At 44.8% G+C, this 15,868-nt stretch overlaps 1 protein-coding gene across 24 annotated transcripts in view; it reads right to left on the reverse strand.

Moving 5' to 3' along the window:
* The window catches only part of cacna1ab (calcium channel, voltage-dependent, P/Q type, alpha 1A subunit, b), a 127,538-nt gene that overhangs the window by 35,515 nt on the left and 76,155 nt on the right, over positions 1–15,868 (reverse strand). For 17 of the 24 annotated variants that reach the window (XR_011243764.1, XM_069529811.1, XM_069529826.1 and 14 more), the window contains exons 22-35: positions 15,007–15,605; positions 14,606–14,913; positions 13,917–14,049; positions 13,694–13,823; positions 12,304–12,363; positions 12,081–12,187; positions 7,666–7,677; positions 5,511–5,610; positions 4,410–4,570; positions 3,456–3,593; positions 2,910–3,111; positions 2,665–2,829; positions 2,402–2,512; positions 1,966–2,049 (exon numbers count right to left, since the gene is read on the reverse strand). Coding sequence is in view for 23 of the 24 variants with exons in the window: in XM_069529811.1 (XP_069385912.1) it covers positions 1,966–2,049; positions 2,402–2,512; positions 2,665–2,829; positions 2,910–3,111; positions 3,456–3,593; positions 4,410–4,570; positions 5,511–5,610; positions 7,666–7,677; positions 12,081–12,187; positions 12,304–12,363; positions 13,694–13,823; positions 13,917–14,049; positions 14,606–14,913; positions 15,007–15,605 (2,310 nt within the window). In the remaining variant the exon portion in view is untranslated. The remainder of the gene's footprint in view (positions 1–1,965; positions 2,050–2,401; positions 2,513–2,664; positions 2,830–2,909; positions 3,112–3,455; positions 3,594–4,409; positions 4,571–5,510; positions 5,611–7,665; positions 7,678–12,080; positions 12,188–12,303; positions 12,364–13,693; positions 13,824–13,916; positions 14,050–14,605; positions 14,914–15,006; positions 15,606–15,868) is intronic. The other 7 variants (XM_069529822.1, XM_069529815.1, XM_069529813.1 and 4 more) reach the window with 1 other exon arrangement.

Below are 15,868 nucleotides of genomic sequence, written 5' to 3' on the forward strand. Positions count from 1 at the left end.
TTTATGTTGTCACTGTAATGTCTTGATTTCTTTCTTTATCCTGAGGTATTTTAGAATTGTGGAACACGTGTTCACGCTCCGTCTGCTTTCAGATAAACAGTATGTATGAACGTGTCCGAGCGAGTTGCTGCAGACATTCAGATTAAAGTTCTTCCTGCCCGTGCTCGTGGGCGTGTTGATGACGTTTCTAACGCACAAACTGGATGAATACAAATATCTCAGGATGAAGAAGAGGAGCCGAAGACGAAAGACGAGGAGATTCCAGAGGTTTTGGTGGCAGACGCCTGTGTGGATGAGCTGGAGACACAAATTTGAATCACTAAATGCTTAAACTGGACTGAAGCAAGCAGAGCCTTTTTTTTAAAATCTGATTTGTTGGCTCTCTCTCCGCTGTCAGTCAGAGACGATTCAACGAGACGAGTTTTATCAGGAAGATACCGGTTCTGAAAAGTCAACTATGCAACCGAGCAATCTGTTCTTGTCAACAATAGTTTTTGTGGTGAACTTAGTGCAAATGTACTGAAGCAGCAGGTTCACCGCTGCCTGCCGACAATGAGCAGACAGATAATCGATTGGATGTCTGAAACAATCAGCTGACTAACATGTCAGTTAATGTCACAGAGCTAAGATGCTAATTCAGCTCCGTCTGAAGTGGCCGGAGGCTGTCGCTAATCCTCTGAAAACACAGTGATTAGCACAGTTACAGCTCATCCTGCCGGTCAGAGAGGTTTAATAAGTGGAAGTCATGTGTGGCTCAGATCACTATTTGGTTTAAAGGTCAAAGAATGAAAGCTGGACAACAGAGAGGGGCTGACATCCCTACTGAATTATACTGATTCTTATTTCAGTGATTACATTCATCTCATGTGTATGAAATGAAACAAACACACACACACATATATATATAGATATAGATATGTATAACAACAGTAAAAACACAATGAACCAGTGTGTTTGTACATTTAAAGGTCAAACCTGTGATTGGTACAAACAACCTTTCAACCCCAAAACCTCTGAACCACAAGTAGAGATGAAAAAGGTTATATCACGATTATAGCAGCCAAAGCTATCACGGTTATCAGTATTATCTCAGTGTTGTTAAAATGTGCTGTAAACTAATTCACCAACTTTTATATTGACAGTTGTCTGCTGCTGTTACAGCCGGTGAAACTGGACGGTATCAAATCATCACAGTATTTATGGAAATTAAAGATTAAATGGAACAAATAACCGTCGGGAATGTTACCAAGGTTTACCGTGAAACCGGTTCTACTTTGTTGTTGTCGCTCTATTGGACTCAACTGGAGGTGCTTTAATTTCAACGTGGAAATTTATGGGGTTGAAGGAACGTTTCACACCAATCCAGCAATCCACAGAGAATTTTCAAGAATTTGTGGTGGAATTTATCCACGGAATAATGTGCAAACACCCAAAAGACGCACACAGCTCATATTGTACGGTGCAATTAACTAAGCTTGGAAACAGCGAGTCTGGCTCAGTCTGGACTCAGGAAATTAAGTCAAAGTTCAAAAATGGCAAATTGTGGTTTTTTGCAGGACTATCTTTTAGGCAAGAGAGGCTGAACAACCAGCGGACACCACAGGGGGTCACTGTACCATTTCATGTTGTTACCTCGAAGCCAGACGAGATGTTTCCCCCTGCAGGTCTTTCCTTTTCAACAGCACCTCTGAGTGTGTGTGTGTCTACAAGATGTGATGGACTCTGGGTTTTTTTAAGTCAATATGACTTAAAAGAAAAATCAGCCCTGATGGCTTTAGGGTATTTATTGAATCTGCAGTTGGAAAATTTTCAACCAAAGCAAAGATCTATCAAAACACTGGTGTCGACACTGACAACAAGGCTGATGTTTCCTTTGAGTCCACCAAACCACCTATTAAACACATCAACTTGTCTTAGGCTGCAAGCGACGTGTGTCACTTGGTCCAAACACCCAGAAGCACTTACCCCTAGTTCTGTCACTAATATGTCGGTGATGCTTCCAAGGACGGACACAAAATCAAAAATGTTCCAGGCATCTCTGAAGTAATTCTGTCGGGAGAGAGAGAGAAAAGTTTGAGATGAGTGAGAAGACGAGGGAGATGCTACAGGTCGTCAAACTGGACCCGTCCCCAAACTGAATCCAGGGGCCGGCGAGGGACGCGACCCAGACCAATGATGGTGTTGTTACCATGGAGACAGGCTGGAAGGAGGCTGATAGCGTGACACGCTGTGCAGCAACACGTTCTGGGTTGTTCAGGGACAGGAAGAACACGCTCTAGATCTGTCTACCAAAATAACCCGCTTTATAAATGAATAATGGGAAGAAACACACGAAGCATATAGACTGGGCCGACCCACTGAGGGAATGTGTGTGTCGCTGCTGCATGCTCGTGGTTTTTACCAGAGGGCCAAAAGCGATGATCTTGAGGACCGACTCCATGAAGAAGAAGGTGGTGAACACGATGTTGAGGTTCTTCAGGACGTCATCGTAGGTTTTTGACGCTCCGTCGAACTGTAGACGCACAAAACAAAGGCAGAGAGGCGATGAGACAACCGAAGTTAGATTCAAGCAGGTTTTTACAACACTCAACAGACGCTAATCTTCTGGAACCCAGGTGTTGAGCTCAGAATACACAATATCAACATCACATATCAAACTTGTACCTTCATCATGAGGACGATGGTGTTGAGCGCGATCAGAGCCATGATGCTGTACTCGAAGGGCGGAGACACCACGAACTGCCACATGCGGTACTGGAAGCTCAGTTTGTTCTTGGGCATGTGGCGAGTTAGAGGCCTGGCGTTTATGGCGAAATCTATACAGGCTCTCTGTCGGGGAGAGAAGACGAGTGTGAGGGTTGGAGGACAAAAGACCAAACACAGAAAACAGCCACGGCCTCATTCCTCACCTCGTTCTTTTCTAAGCTGTAATCTTCCATCATCTTATCCCCCTGTTCCTGGAAGGTGATGATGATGAGAGCCACGAAGATGTTGACGAAGAAGAAGGGGAAGACAACGAAGTACACCACGTAAAAGATGGACATTTCCATCCTGTAACCCGGGCTAGGGCCCTGATTCTCATATGTGGAGTCCACTGAGTGTTTTAACACCCTGAAGAGACGGGACAAAAAGTACGTTAAACACATTAGAATAAAACTATAATCAAAATATATCAACGCTTCTACTTTGATTTTAACAAACCTCCTTTTTGTGTTGATATCAAACAATAAACAACCTTTGTCTTATTTCAATTATAAGTACCAAATCAAATAAACTCTGAAATCATTTTACATTATTTAGAATAAATAGGTTTTTGTACTATAACATCCTAAAGCCTGTTTGTTTCAGCTTTCATAAATGTTGACACCGTCATCGTCGCCTAATAACTTTACAGTTTACAGCTGTTGTTTAAAGCTGTGTGTGTGTTGTGTGTGTGTGTGTGTGTGTCTACTCACTGCGGCCACCCCTCTCCAGTCGAGACAGTGAAGAGGGTGAGCAGGGCCCAAGCCACATTGTCGTAGTGGAAATCGTACTTCTTCCACTCCCGCTTCTGAGCTTTAACCTCATCCCTTTCATACACCAAGTACTCGCCCCTGGAGGAACAAGTTTCAGTCATGAAAAACTTAAATCAGAAAAGTGAAGCAAGCAGAAAAGATGCAAATCCTACATCACAAACATTTCTATAATTGTTTGTAAATCAGAGTTAGAGGTTCAGAGCTGGAGCTGTAGAGTGTTTGCTTCTCATTTCGTCCTCTAGGTGGCAGCATGACACAATCATCGAAGGACTGTATTTTTTTAAATCTCTTTAAATAAAGTTCAGTTTCCACATCACATCACATCACAAAGTGTTCTCACATGCTGCAACGACTCTGCCATGAAATGAACAAGAATGATTTACAATAAAGAAGAAATAAAGCAGCTATGCTAAAACATTATGGTACTGGACATTATTTTATTTTTAATTCTAAATTTTAAGTATCTGGAGCAATTTATATCAAAAATATAAAATATGGTAAAATTGGAAAACTTGGAAATGTAATTAATCTTTACTGGTGTTGGTGCTACTTTTGATATACAACAGACAATACTTCCAGAACCGAAATCATAAACTTTAATACCGATTGAAAAATTATTATTTTACTGTAAGTTTTTTCATATTTTTTCATATTCTGATTCCTCAATGATCTACTTATCTTATAGTCACAATTAATTGTCTAAATATCCAGAAATATTAAGTTTACAAACATAAATGAAACAGAAAAGCAGGAAATTGTCGCATGTTTCACTTTCTTGGCTTGAAAAATGAATCAATAAATGAATTATCAAAATACTGTTGTAGTTTATTTTCTGTTTATCTCATCAGCTGATCGTTGGTGCTCTGTGCCAAACGAGTCGTGCGTTGCACTGACCTGCAGTCGCGCTCAAACTCTTTGGACTCGTCCGTGCAGAAGAAGAATCGACCCTTGAAGAGCTGAACGGCCACCACAGCGAAGATGAACATGAAGAGCATGTAGACGATTAAGATGTTCAGGACGTTCTTCAGGGAGTTGACCACACAGTCAAACACGGCCTGACGGGAAGACATTTTCCAATTATACTTCCTGGCTGAATATTGTATTATATTTATTATTATTATTATTCAGTGCAACATGTGTATAAATCACTGCTGTGGTGTTTTCTGATGTTATTCCTCATTATCAATAGTAATATTAGCAGTATTTCTCTTGGTCCTCCATATTTCATTATACATTTTACTGTACTTATTATACCGTACATATTATATTTATCATATATATTTGATATCTTCGGTTGACCCATATTGCTGTTCTGTGGATTATGTACCATGCACTGTATATAATATATTGTTGTTTCTGTTCTTACATATTTCTATTTTATTCTTTTGTTAAATGTATTTATTCTTAACCTGGGCTGATAAGAATGATCTTACCTTATCTAATGATGAACATAAATATAATAATTAATAATGTTTATGACTCAGTCCCCTGAACATTCCTGTAGCCCCTAAAAATTAGGGTTAGGCTGATTCATGCTTCTGTGGCAGAGCTACCCCGTAGTGCGCACATGGCCAATACACTGGGCCGAGCATCATATTTGTGCGTAGGTGTGTGTGAGTCGCAATTACACCGTGGAAACACCAGCGGCGGTAGAGTTTCTATGCTGTGGCATCTGGTTTCTGTTATTTACTGATTCTCAATGATCGTGTTGGAGCTGATAGATGTTAAAGAACAATTCTTTTTTCTTAAATATCAGCAACGAAGAAAAGAAAGACGTTGTCCGTGTTCGTTCCTTCAACTCAGTTCAAAAATGGCGGCGAGTCTGTCAGAGAAGCGATGCTACAAAGTGGACAAACCGCAACTCGATGCGTAGTTAGATTTTTAGGGCTCGTCGTGCGACTGTGTAGGGTCGACGTCTCTGGCGTCGCTTCGGCTCAGAAGCATGAATTAGGCTTTAGGGTTGAGAGACGTACCATCTGACTTCCTCAGTCGTACCTTTAACTTTGGGAGACGCTTGATGGTCTTTAGAGGACGCAGCACCCTCAGCACTCGGAGGGATTTGATTGTACTGATGTCTTTGCCCTTGCTGCTCCCCCTAGAGTTCAGCCAGGGGACAACAACAACAGCGTCAGGGGAAATCAGAGAGCGGAGCCGGGGAATGAGGAGACGGAACAATCGGCTCAACCCTGTGGTCAACTATCATATGTATAAAAAGGGGGTGAGGTGGGGTGAGGGTATGTCCTGGAATTCATCTCAAACATTAACTCGACAGTCAAACAACACATGATGTGACATCTTGTATAAAACAGCACATTTCACTCGTGTGGACAATCAAAGCTCTCACAGTCTCCTGCAGGACAAAGACACTGCGTCACGTGTGTGTCAAACATGAAACCGTGTGAAGAGCGATCAGTTTCCTGACCGTTTGGTTTCATGGACATCGAGAAGCAGCATCATCTATTTTATCATTTATCATAATCTTCACCATCATACAAGAGACATTCACTCATTCCATATCGACAGGCAACTCCCGGCAGAGTGCCCAGCCAAACCTCTTTCTTTCTTTTTCAGTGACACGCTGTTCGGATCTTCGGAGGAAATGTTTTACAAGTGGAAACATGACGTTAAGTTATCACATGGTTCGGATTATGTCACAATAATCCTGAGTCTGTTCACACTGAATGGATTCTGATACGTTTCACATAGCTCCCTTCTCCATCTCATCCCAAATTTCTGGAAAATGTTATTGTGCTTTTCTTTGGCCAGGACCGGCGGCTATGTGAGACTCTGGGGACATGTGATGTCACTCACAGAGCAAGACATCACATGTCATCATAGGACACACAAGCAACAACAGAGTCAAACGAGCCGTGAGAGCGACCGGAGGAAATGATTTGACAAACGTCTTCGGCGTGTTTGTGTGTTTTAATTTGCCGACGGACACAACGGAACATCGTGCTTGGGATTTGTACATAAACCAATATCAGTGAGGAGGAATCGGGTGTCAGGGGAGTTAATAGCCGAGCTGATCTTTACTGTAAGTGGATGGGCCATTTTCAAAATATAGAACAAAACAAAAAAGTAGGCAGGAGGCGTGTGGACGGCTGCCAAGAAGAGAGGTCGTCCATCAAGGCTCGCTCTTTAACTATGAACTCAGTTCCCGTGGCAGAAAACCTAAGACAATTCAATTCAAGGCTGATTGATTGAGTCTGAGCCTCAGTGTGTGTGTGTGTGTGTGTGTGTGTGTGAGTGTGTGTGTGTGTGTGTGTGTGCAGGAGTGAGACTCGATCGATAATCAATAGGCCCTCCTCCTCTGAAGTTGAGTAGGACTGAGTTCTCTCTATCAGAGCAGCCTGAGAGTATTAGAGTAAAGCCCAGTGAGGCCATAGGTGTTTAGGAATTGACGACATCCCAACCACGCACACACACACACCAGCATGTGTCTGTGTGTGTGAGAGTGTGACGTGTGGTCTGAAAACACGTTTGACTGAATGGTGATTTGAATCTAAAGAATTACAGTGTGTGTCAGACTCTCAGCACCTGCAGGAATAAACGTGGCTGTAAACGATCTTTCTCTCCATCATGGAGCTCAGCAGCTGATGAAACCTCAGACTCCGACAGACGTGACTTTCAAGGCAGAAACGTCTCCTGCAGCGTATTTTATTCACAACAAATTAGAAATAAAACGATGCTCTTCATCTTTATAGCATCTCATCCAATTATGAACGCAACTAAGACCTACCTGCAAATATATATGAATGAATTCAAGACTTTTTAAATGACTGACTTAAGACTATTTTTTTAAGAATAACAGCCTAAAGCCGTATCTTGGTGAGATAGAAAGTGTTGAATCTGTAAATATAATCAATCTATAGAAAACATATTTACAGCCACATGTCAATCCTACAGGATATGAGAGGTTGATAATAACTGTGATGTTAATGTTTCATATTTTACTAGAGTGGACATTTTAGTGAGTTCTGCTCGTCACAATAAACAAATGAACAGTATAAATGTTACAGCGCGAATGAGTACGAACGATCAGAAGAACAAAGAAAGAAAGAGAGAGAAGCCAATTTGACCCGGTGATGAAGAGCAGGGGACAGAGCGGAGGAGGAGGAGGAGGAGGAAGAGGAGGATGAGACTTTACCGGGTGCTGGTCCTGTCGAGTTTCAACGAAGGTGGGGACAGCGAGAGTCAGTGACAGCGACAGGAAGAGAAACAGAGACAGAGACAGAGGAAGAGGAGCAAGAGGAGGAAGAGGAGGAAGGTAGGGAAGGAGACATAGACACACATTGATAGAGAGAGAGAGCGACAAACACAGACACAGGACAAGAGAGAGGGAGTTTGGTAGAAACAGGGAAAAATACATCCACATGAGAGACAGACAAAGAAGGAAGGACAGCAAGATGGACATAGCTGCTCAGTAAACCCCCCACCCCCCCAACAACACTACACTCATCATCTTACACCATCCGCCCCTCCCACATCCCATCCCTTGTTTCCATAACGACTCTACAGGATGTCTCCACACCCGTCTCCTGTCGATACGTCTGCAGGTTCAGTGAAGCCTGTCTATTCCAATAAAATGCACATTTAACACTTTGCTGTGAAAATCACCAAGTTCAATTCTGAACGTCAGTTTTTTTTTCATGGGAAATTTATCATTTATCACTTAGCACTTATTAACAAACATTATATTCTCAGGTGACTTCTGGAGATCTACAGAATAATAAGAGCAGCCGCTGGCTCGGAGCAAACCTTCCTAGTCTCCTGGCTTCTTCTGCTTGAGCCACCGGCTCTATGAAGAATTACCTTCACGGCTGGAGGAGGAAACTCGATTGCTGCATCCATCTACACCGATTCTTATCTTATCGCACCATAATGATCAATTAGAGCAGCCTACAGCACGAACTGCCCTCATTAGATCTGCAATCATCTGGTGGGATTTTATCAAAGCTCTTTTGCATGCACATCAGCGCAGGGGGAGGAGAGCAGCATTAAATCTAAACAAGTGGCCGGTTCCAGGTTTTCTTGACATGTTAGAAAGCACATAGGCGGAGCCTCAAGAAACCAGGACTTGTGTGTATTGTCATACGTACACACACACCGTCAATAGGAAGACAAGGCATTCTCACAGAGGACTGCGACTGCATGCAGCTCCCAGTCACCAACACGGTTCATTCAGCGTTTAGTTGGAGGATGAAGGGAGCCAGAAGCGCAACTGTTGTGTTTAAAACCCAGAAAAGTATGAAGCCATTGCACTCTGACCATGCTAAGAAATCCTCCGTACAATGGTTCCGTCTCGTACCTGCTTTTAAACAATGTCATGCGTCAGAGAGAGATTTCATAGGTGTGAAGATGTGAAGCCCCTTCAAGCAAAACCCTTCTACAGCTCAGCCCTGGACCGGATGGTGGGAGTGAGGAGGCAGAGAGGAGGAGAGATGGTGGTCAAGGGAACAAGGGTGGAGAGAAGGAGGCGAAGAGGGTATCGCCTTGAAACAGGGACGATCACAGAAGTGAGAGGATGAGGGAAGGGGGAGAAGAACCTTAAAGATGGCGAGAAGTGGAGAGGGAGGTCAGCGGTAGAGGGGAGGAGGCACCCTCTTGTCGACGGGGGGGGGGGTCATGCTGAGGGGGGTGCAGCGGTGGAGTGATTCTCAATTTCCTGTAATAAACTTATCAGCCACATGGCACAATTTAATAACTTCTCTATATGCTGCTTTTCTATCTTCTGATGAAGTGATGTTTCACTCTGGTGGAATTGATTCTGATTCTTAGAAGTTTCCGACAAAGTGAAATTCACTCTCTTTACCTTTTTAAAATTTGAGTTGTCTCATTGTTGATCTTTCTGTGAACCTGTGACCTCTGAATATCGTCTGATTGATCCGATCTTAAGTCATTCAGGTGCGTTGGTCAAACATGTAATTACCAGTTTTTAACAGGGTCCAATGCCTTGTCTACACTACTGCGGATATTTTTTTGGGACCGGATATCTTTTCTCCTCTGTTACACCAAATATCTCCGTCCAGACAGGAACACAAAAACTACCACAAACGCTCAAACAAAGCGTGTCGGGCCACTCTCCGCTGTGGTCTGTGTAATATTGGGCGAGGAGGACGCATGTGAAGGAATCTCTGATGATGAATCAGCATCTGAGGAAATAATTTGGGGCTTCAGGTGTAGACAGTGGATATCTAGTTCTGACAATGACCCACAAATCTAACGTTTCTTTACACAAAACACTAGAGATTTAGGTGCAGATGACCTTTCAGCTATTTTAGCAGCTATCTGCATATGAATACAGATAAATTAAAGATTGTTGGTCAATGTAGAAACAGAAATCAGACGCTCGCTACAGATTCTACAAATTCACATAGAGAATCTGTTTGTAGAGATTAGTGGAGCAATGATTCAATTTAGCTGCAAACTGGTAATAAGACCAAGTATTGCTAACTCAACATAGAGAGGCCAGTGCATACTCGCCATTGTTGTTCTGCACGTTGGAAATCTCGTTGTAGTAAAACTTGAACCGCTTGCATGTGGACGAGAGGCTCCAGTGCAGAGGGAGTAGTTGGTCTTGATAAATATCCGCATTAGTGTGGACAGAGCGTGAGATGCTTCGCTGTGGATCTGAGCACATTCATTGTCTGTTTCTCTGAACATCGTGAACACAGCTCTGAGTGATGCCGTCCGCTGCATCACAGGTTGTGCTCAGGTTCATGCAGCCACAAACATGCACTGATCATCCACTGAGCTGAGGAGGATGCACACAAGCGTCTTGTTTCGTTCTCACTCACTCAGTCCTACCTGGGTGCATATATCTTAGTAATCATACATATTTGATCCATATGTATTTACCTGTAGACTACCTTTATAACAAATCATTCCACCCACCACACCCTCACCCAGCATGCCTCCCTCCTTCCCTCCCACGCTCACTCTGTTTTCCCCGGGTCGTGCAGAGGAAGGAGAGTTAAATACCTGTGCCTCCGGGTACTTTGAATTTGCCAGAGCGGCAGATGGGTGTGTGTGTGTGTGTGTGTTTCTTGTGAGTGAGTAAAAAGAGAGACGAGGGCGGGGGGTGAGGAGAGCCGATGCGCCCTGGCGGTGCTCCTCCCTGTGGCGGACGGATAGCCTGGGCACTTAAAGGGTTAAAGGTGTCTGGGGCGCCCTCACCCCCACGGACCGACTGTCCGGGGACCTCGGAGGATGAGGAGGGCAGGAGGATGGTTTTTCACAGGAGGGAGTGGTTTTGCTTGAATGCCTGAGGTGGGGGCGGAAGTGGTGGAGTTGGAGAACGAGAGGGGGCTGACTACGGGGGTGGGCGGGGGGTTAAGGGAGTGAAGGTACCGGCAAGCATGAGAGTAATGGCTGAAACTTTTCCCAACATACAGCGAGAACGTGCAGAGACGTAGAAGTTCAGGGACTTCTGACGAAATCTTGAGCAGATTCCTTCGACTCTTCCTGGAGCAAAACGTTAACGTTTCTGGTTTTGACTGAAAGGTTGTCTTACTCTATCTGCTGTATGTTGGGTGGAGTAAGGTGGTTGTAATGGGAAGTTTGAAAGAGGTGTAAAATGTCGTAATGATGTGAGAGGAGGAGGTTTAGAGTTATCTGGAAGGACGTGAAGGCATCAGCAGGGACCAGAGCTGTAAAGGACCTGGGACTGGGGGGGGGGTGTTGATAAGCAAAGGTTTGGGGAATCAGAGTCGGGGGCTTTAGATGCAAGAAAACAGGAAGGGATGACTCACGGCCTGGTTGGTGGAAATATCAGAGCGGCATGGATTGACACAAGGGGACAGGAGCAAGGAAGATCGGGAGGAGAACATGTAGAAAAGGAGCAGGAGGTGCTTTAATTAGATCAGACAGTAAAGGGGAATCACGTCTGAGATGGTTGTTGAGGTGGTTTGAGGTTTGTGGAGGGTGAAGGTGGGTGTAACACTGTGACTACACTCTGAAAACTTGTTTCAGGACTTTGAGGGTCCTCACTGAAGAAATGCGTTCCAATTAGTTAGACGTGTGCAGGTGTAGTTTTTCAGACGGAGTCAAAATGAGCCTGTTTCATTTTTAGAGTGTAGCTCAGAGACGGGTAGATCTCACAGGTGAGGAGAATGCAGGGTTGGATGTAAAAGGTCTCGGGTGGTTTGTCCAGATGACGTGGAGATGAAACGTGGAGAAAGACCTGCTGATACAATGCCACGCGATTATGACCGATGAGGAAGAGAAGGGACGAAGATGGAGGAAAGGCATGAATGCTGGGAGGAGAGAAGTGAGGAGAAGATGTCAAACCCTGGAGAGAAGACAATAACGAAGGGAGAGAAGGAAGCGAGACCGGAGCATAGAGAGGAGGTGGAGGAAGTTTACAAAAAAAGAAAAGACAGATTACAGGAAGTGATGATTTCTGAAGTTAGCGGAGAAAACGGGAGAAACATCAGCGTTGTATCGGACGCACGAGGCTGGGTGACGAGGGTCTTTCTGTGGATGGAGAAATGTGTGTGTGTGTGTGTGGTGGAGATGATGAAGAGGAGGGTGAAGGGTCAGGAGGGAGGGAGGGGCACTTACGTGAAGGCGAAGGCCACCAGAGCACCACTAACCACTATAAAGTCCAGAATGTTCCATAAATCGCGGAAGTAGGAGCCCTGGTGGAGAAACAGGCCGAGCACCACCATCTGGAAAACAGGGAGCACGCTTAGTACAACGCAACTACACACACACACACACACACATCAGAGCACGGACACAGCACAAACACACACAAAAACCACACTCAGTGATACTTTGTTACCTTGATCAACATTTCGAACGTGAAGACGCCTGTGAAAACGTAGTCAAAATAACGCAGCACCTGCAGAGCAACACAACACAGTGAGATATAATTATCACAGCGGAGAATCAGTGAGAGACAGAGAGACGAACAAAAAGACACCAACCACACTAATCCTCATTCTAAACATCCTAATCCGCTTTGCTTTTTCTATTTTTAAAAATCCCTTTTTGTCGTATTCATTTGTCACAACAAGCAATTTCCCCCTTTTCAGTGTCATTTATTCCAAAATAAATATTCAAGTTAGGAAATAATCAATTCACTTCGTTCTGTTTCTTCCACAGTTTCAACCTCATTGATACATTAACTCTGATAATAAACATTTTCAAGTCATTAAATAAATTTTAATACGACTCAACGGATTTCCATGAAACTTGGATTTGGTGAAGATCCCACTCTGGTGTTTGATTTAATTCTCTTTGCCAGCGAGGCTCTACTTTGTTCTCGTTGAATTTCTTTGGACCGCCTTGCACCTCGTTATGTGCATTTTTTAAGGGGGGGTTTGAGCCGGATCTGTGTTTTTTTTTTTTTTTCACTCTTTTCAACATTTTAATTGATTTCTCTGTAAACAATTCATGGATCTTGATGAAAACAACCACAGGGACTCAGAAAGAAGTGTGTGTCATTTTGTGCTGATCCAAAAAAATGCGTATCTACCTAATTTAAATGTTGGGCCTTGGTGGAGGTTTGTTCTCTCGGATTTTAGTTGGTTTGATTGTCTGTGAGCAGGATTAAGAAAGGATTTTCTTGAAATCGGTAAAAGCTACTAAAAAAAAAAACTACTCAAGAAATAATGCAGAGATCTTTATGTGTAAAGTGCTATTACCTATGAACAGGTGCATTTTGGTGCAGATTCAATGATCTGGACATATCTGATCTCAATATGGGGATCAAGTGGCCAATCAGCCTCTGCAGGGGTGTGTGCTCTCATGAGGGCCCTTCTAGTTTCTACAGCGACTTATAACTGAGGGACAACCGTTTAGTACAGTCGCAGACATTGAAGTGCCAGCTGCTAAATCGGTTAAATCCGAGGTGCTCTCAGAAGAGATGAGTCCTCAAGAGGTTCTTGAAGGTCAGTGTTTTGATCGCTGACCGTCATGACAGTGTTTCTCAGCATGAGCCGGGACGACCTTTACATTGCTGGTGCAGACTCTGTTGTGTTGTAGTTTTCAAGTGGCGGACTCGACTGCTGCATTTAGATCTTTAACCGAAACCCAGATGTTTTCAGATAAACTGGTTTGGAATTACACCAGAATCCTTCACAGCATTAATTCTAGTAACCTCTTGATCACCCTGATGTAATCCAGACTTAAAGTTCAAACAAACACACACACACACACTGATGTCTCACATTGTTTCGCGGTGAGTCGGGCCACACTGGGTCCTCTGCAGCGAGGGCGATGCTGCTCATAGCGATGACTGACAAGATGCTGAACTCAAAATACTTCAGAGTCAGGATGTAGTGACAGCACTTCCGAAACCTGTGTTGCAAACAGATGCGTGCACGTGTTGATGCACAAAACAAAATCTCATGTTCAGTTTTACAACAGCACTTAACACACGTCAGTACTCACGGGTTGGTGTTGGACATGATGAAGCAGGAGCTGTAGGGAGGCATGGGTTTGGGGCCGTCGCCGTCTCCTTCCTCGTCCTCCTCCTCCTTCTTCTCCTCGCTCTTCTTCTGGTCAGTGTTGGCGTTCTTGTTCACTGAGCGGAACAATGGAGAAAACAACGAGGAGGAGGGATGGACAGAAAGACAGACAGAAGGAGGTCAGCATCGCCAGAGCAAAACAGCAAACCTCACGTAGCATCAGACAGCTTCGTTCCGAAAGCAGAAGTGAATGACGGTGGGTTAATATCAGTCCCTGGTTTCAGTTACCATTTGATTAATATTCCACTTATTCCACACAACAAACAATCTCTCCCTGGATTCTGAGTCTTAAGCTGCTTCCGAATATGGACTGAAACATTTTCTTGAAATTTTCCAGAGGGGCTGAATGTGAGAAAACAAATGTCTGAGTCAGTTGCTCCTCATATTCTCCTGAGTTGTTCGCGCAAGCCCTAAAGCAAAAACTCTGGAGGATGAGTGAACCCAGGTGAGAATACAGCAGGATAATTTCTGGAGAACTCACAAAGAAATATCTCAGGCAATGTCTGGACAAGGCCTCTGACTAAGTAAGGCTGGTCTAGAGACGTTTGACGTTAAGACTTTACGGTCTTTGCACCTACTTGATTTCTCCGTTTGCACATAATGGACGCTCACCTTGCAGGATGGCGTTGGTGGAGGGGTAGGGGTACACAGGGGGCATGTCTATGGTTGTGTAATCCGGTTTGGCCATGCTGGTCAGGATCAGGCTGTCCATGCTGTGGAGCAGGGTGTGTGTGTCGGCGTCGCAGCAGTTCAGCAGGTTGTTGACGTGGTCAGGGTGGTCGGGATGATCTGGTGGGAGGGCATAAGAATGCTCTTGGGCGCTGGCCAGCTTGCTGTTGTTGCGGAAGTTGTCCAGGTCCTCGTTGTACTGCTGTATGGGTCGTGTGGTGGACAGACTGGGACCGGTGCTGTGGTGCTCCCTGACAGAAGGAGAAGACAAGAGGAGCCTTTAGAAACACTAGTTCAACTATTCATGCTTGTCAGTTTGTGGTTGAAGGCAAAAGTTCACTCACTTTCTGGTGCGATGTCCTCTGCTCCTCTCCTGGTTGCCGTGGCGATGCCGTCTTGTCTTACGTCCCTCACCTTCCTCAACTTTCTCCCCCTCTACCTCCGTCCCCCTGGATCTGTGTCTCCTGCCCTCCTCCCCCTCCCTGGCTGCCCTGCGGTGTTGCCTGGACCTCTTGTGCTCATGGTGCCCCTCTCCCGCCTCACTGCGGTGGGGAGATGCGCTGCGAGCCTCCCTGCCTTCCCTGTTCCTGTGCCGGTGGCCCCGGTGGCTCCTGTGGCTATGCCTCTCCTCCCCTTGCTGGCCCGCCACGTTCCCCAGAGACGTGCAGCTGAACCCGTGCTCCATGCGGGTGTCTGTCGGCTGCCCCGTGTCCCCACTGTCTGGCCCAAAGGCTTTCTGATGGTGATGGTGGTGGTGGTGGTGGTGGTAGTGGGCGGCTCGGTGGTGGTGGTCGATGTCCTGGTGCCGGTACTCCTGCTCCAGAGGAAGCTCACCAGGTTGGGTCTTGTTGGTGTTGTTGTTGCGGTTGTCCTGCGGGTTGACCACCAGCGGCCGGTCTAAGTGGGTCTTCATGTCACCACGTGGTTTCCGTGGGTAGGACACCTGAGTGGGGGGGCACAGTGGGTGCTGTTAAAACTTTACGGATCAGCTCATCCAAATGACATGAGAGGCATTTTCTTATTCAGCCCCAGTGATAGACAGAACTGAAGTGAAAAATAAAACCATTAAACTATCTGATTTAAAAGTTTAGGTTTTGCAGGAATATTTTAACCCTGGAGAAGACTTAATGAAACATCACAACAGATATTTACCATATGTATGTGGAGTAGACTGTATATATACATATATATATGTGTGTATATACT

Source organism: Paralichthys olivaceus, chromosome 8, assembly GCF_024713975.1.
Source record: "Paralichthys olivaceus isolate ysfri-2021 chromosome 8, ASM2471397v2, whole genome shotgun sequence".
NCBI classification, from domain to species: domain Eukaryota; kingdom Metazoa; phylum Chordata; class Actinopteri; order Pleuronectiformes; family Paralichthyidae; genus Paralichthys; species Paralichthys olivaceus.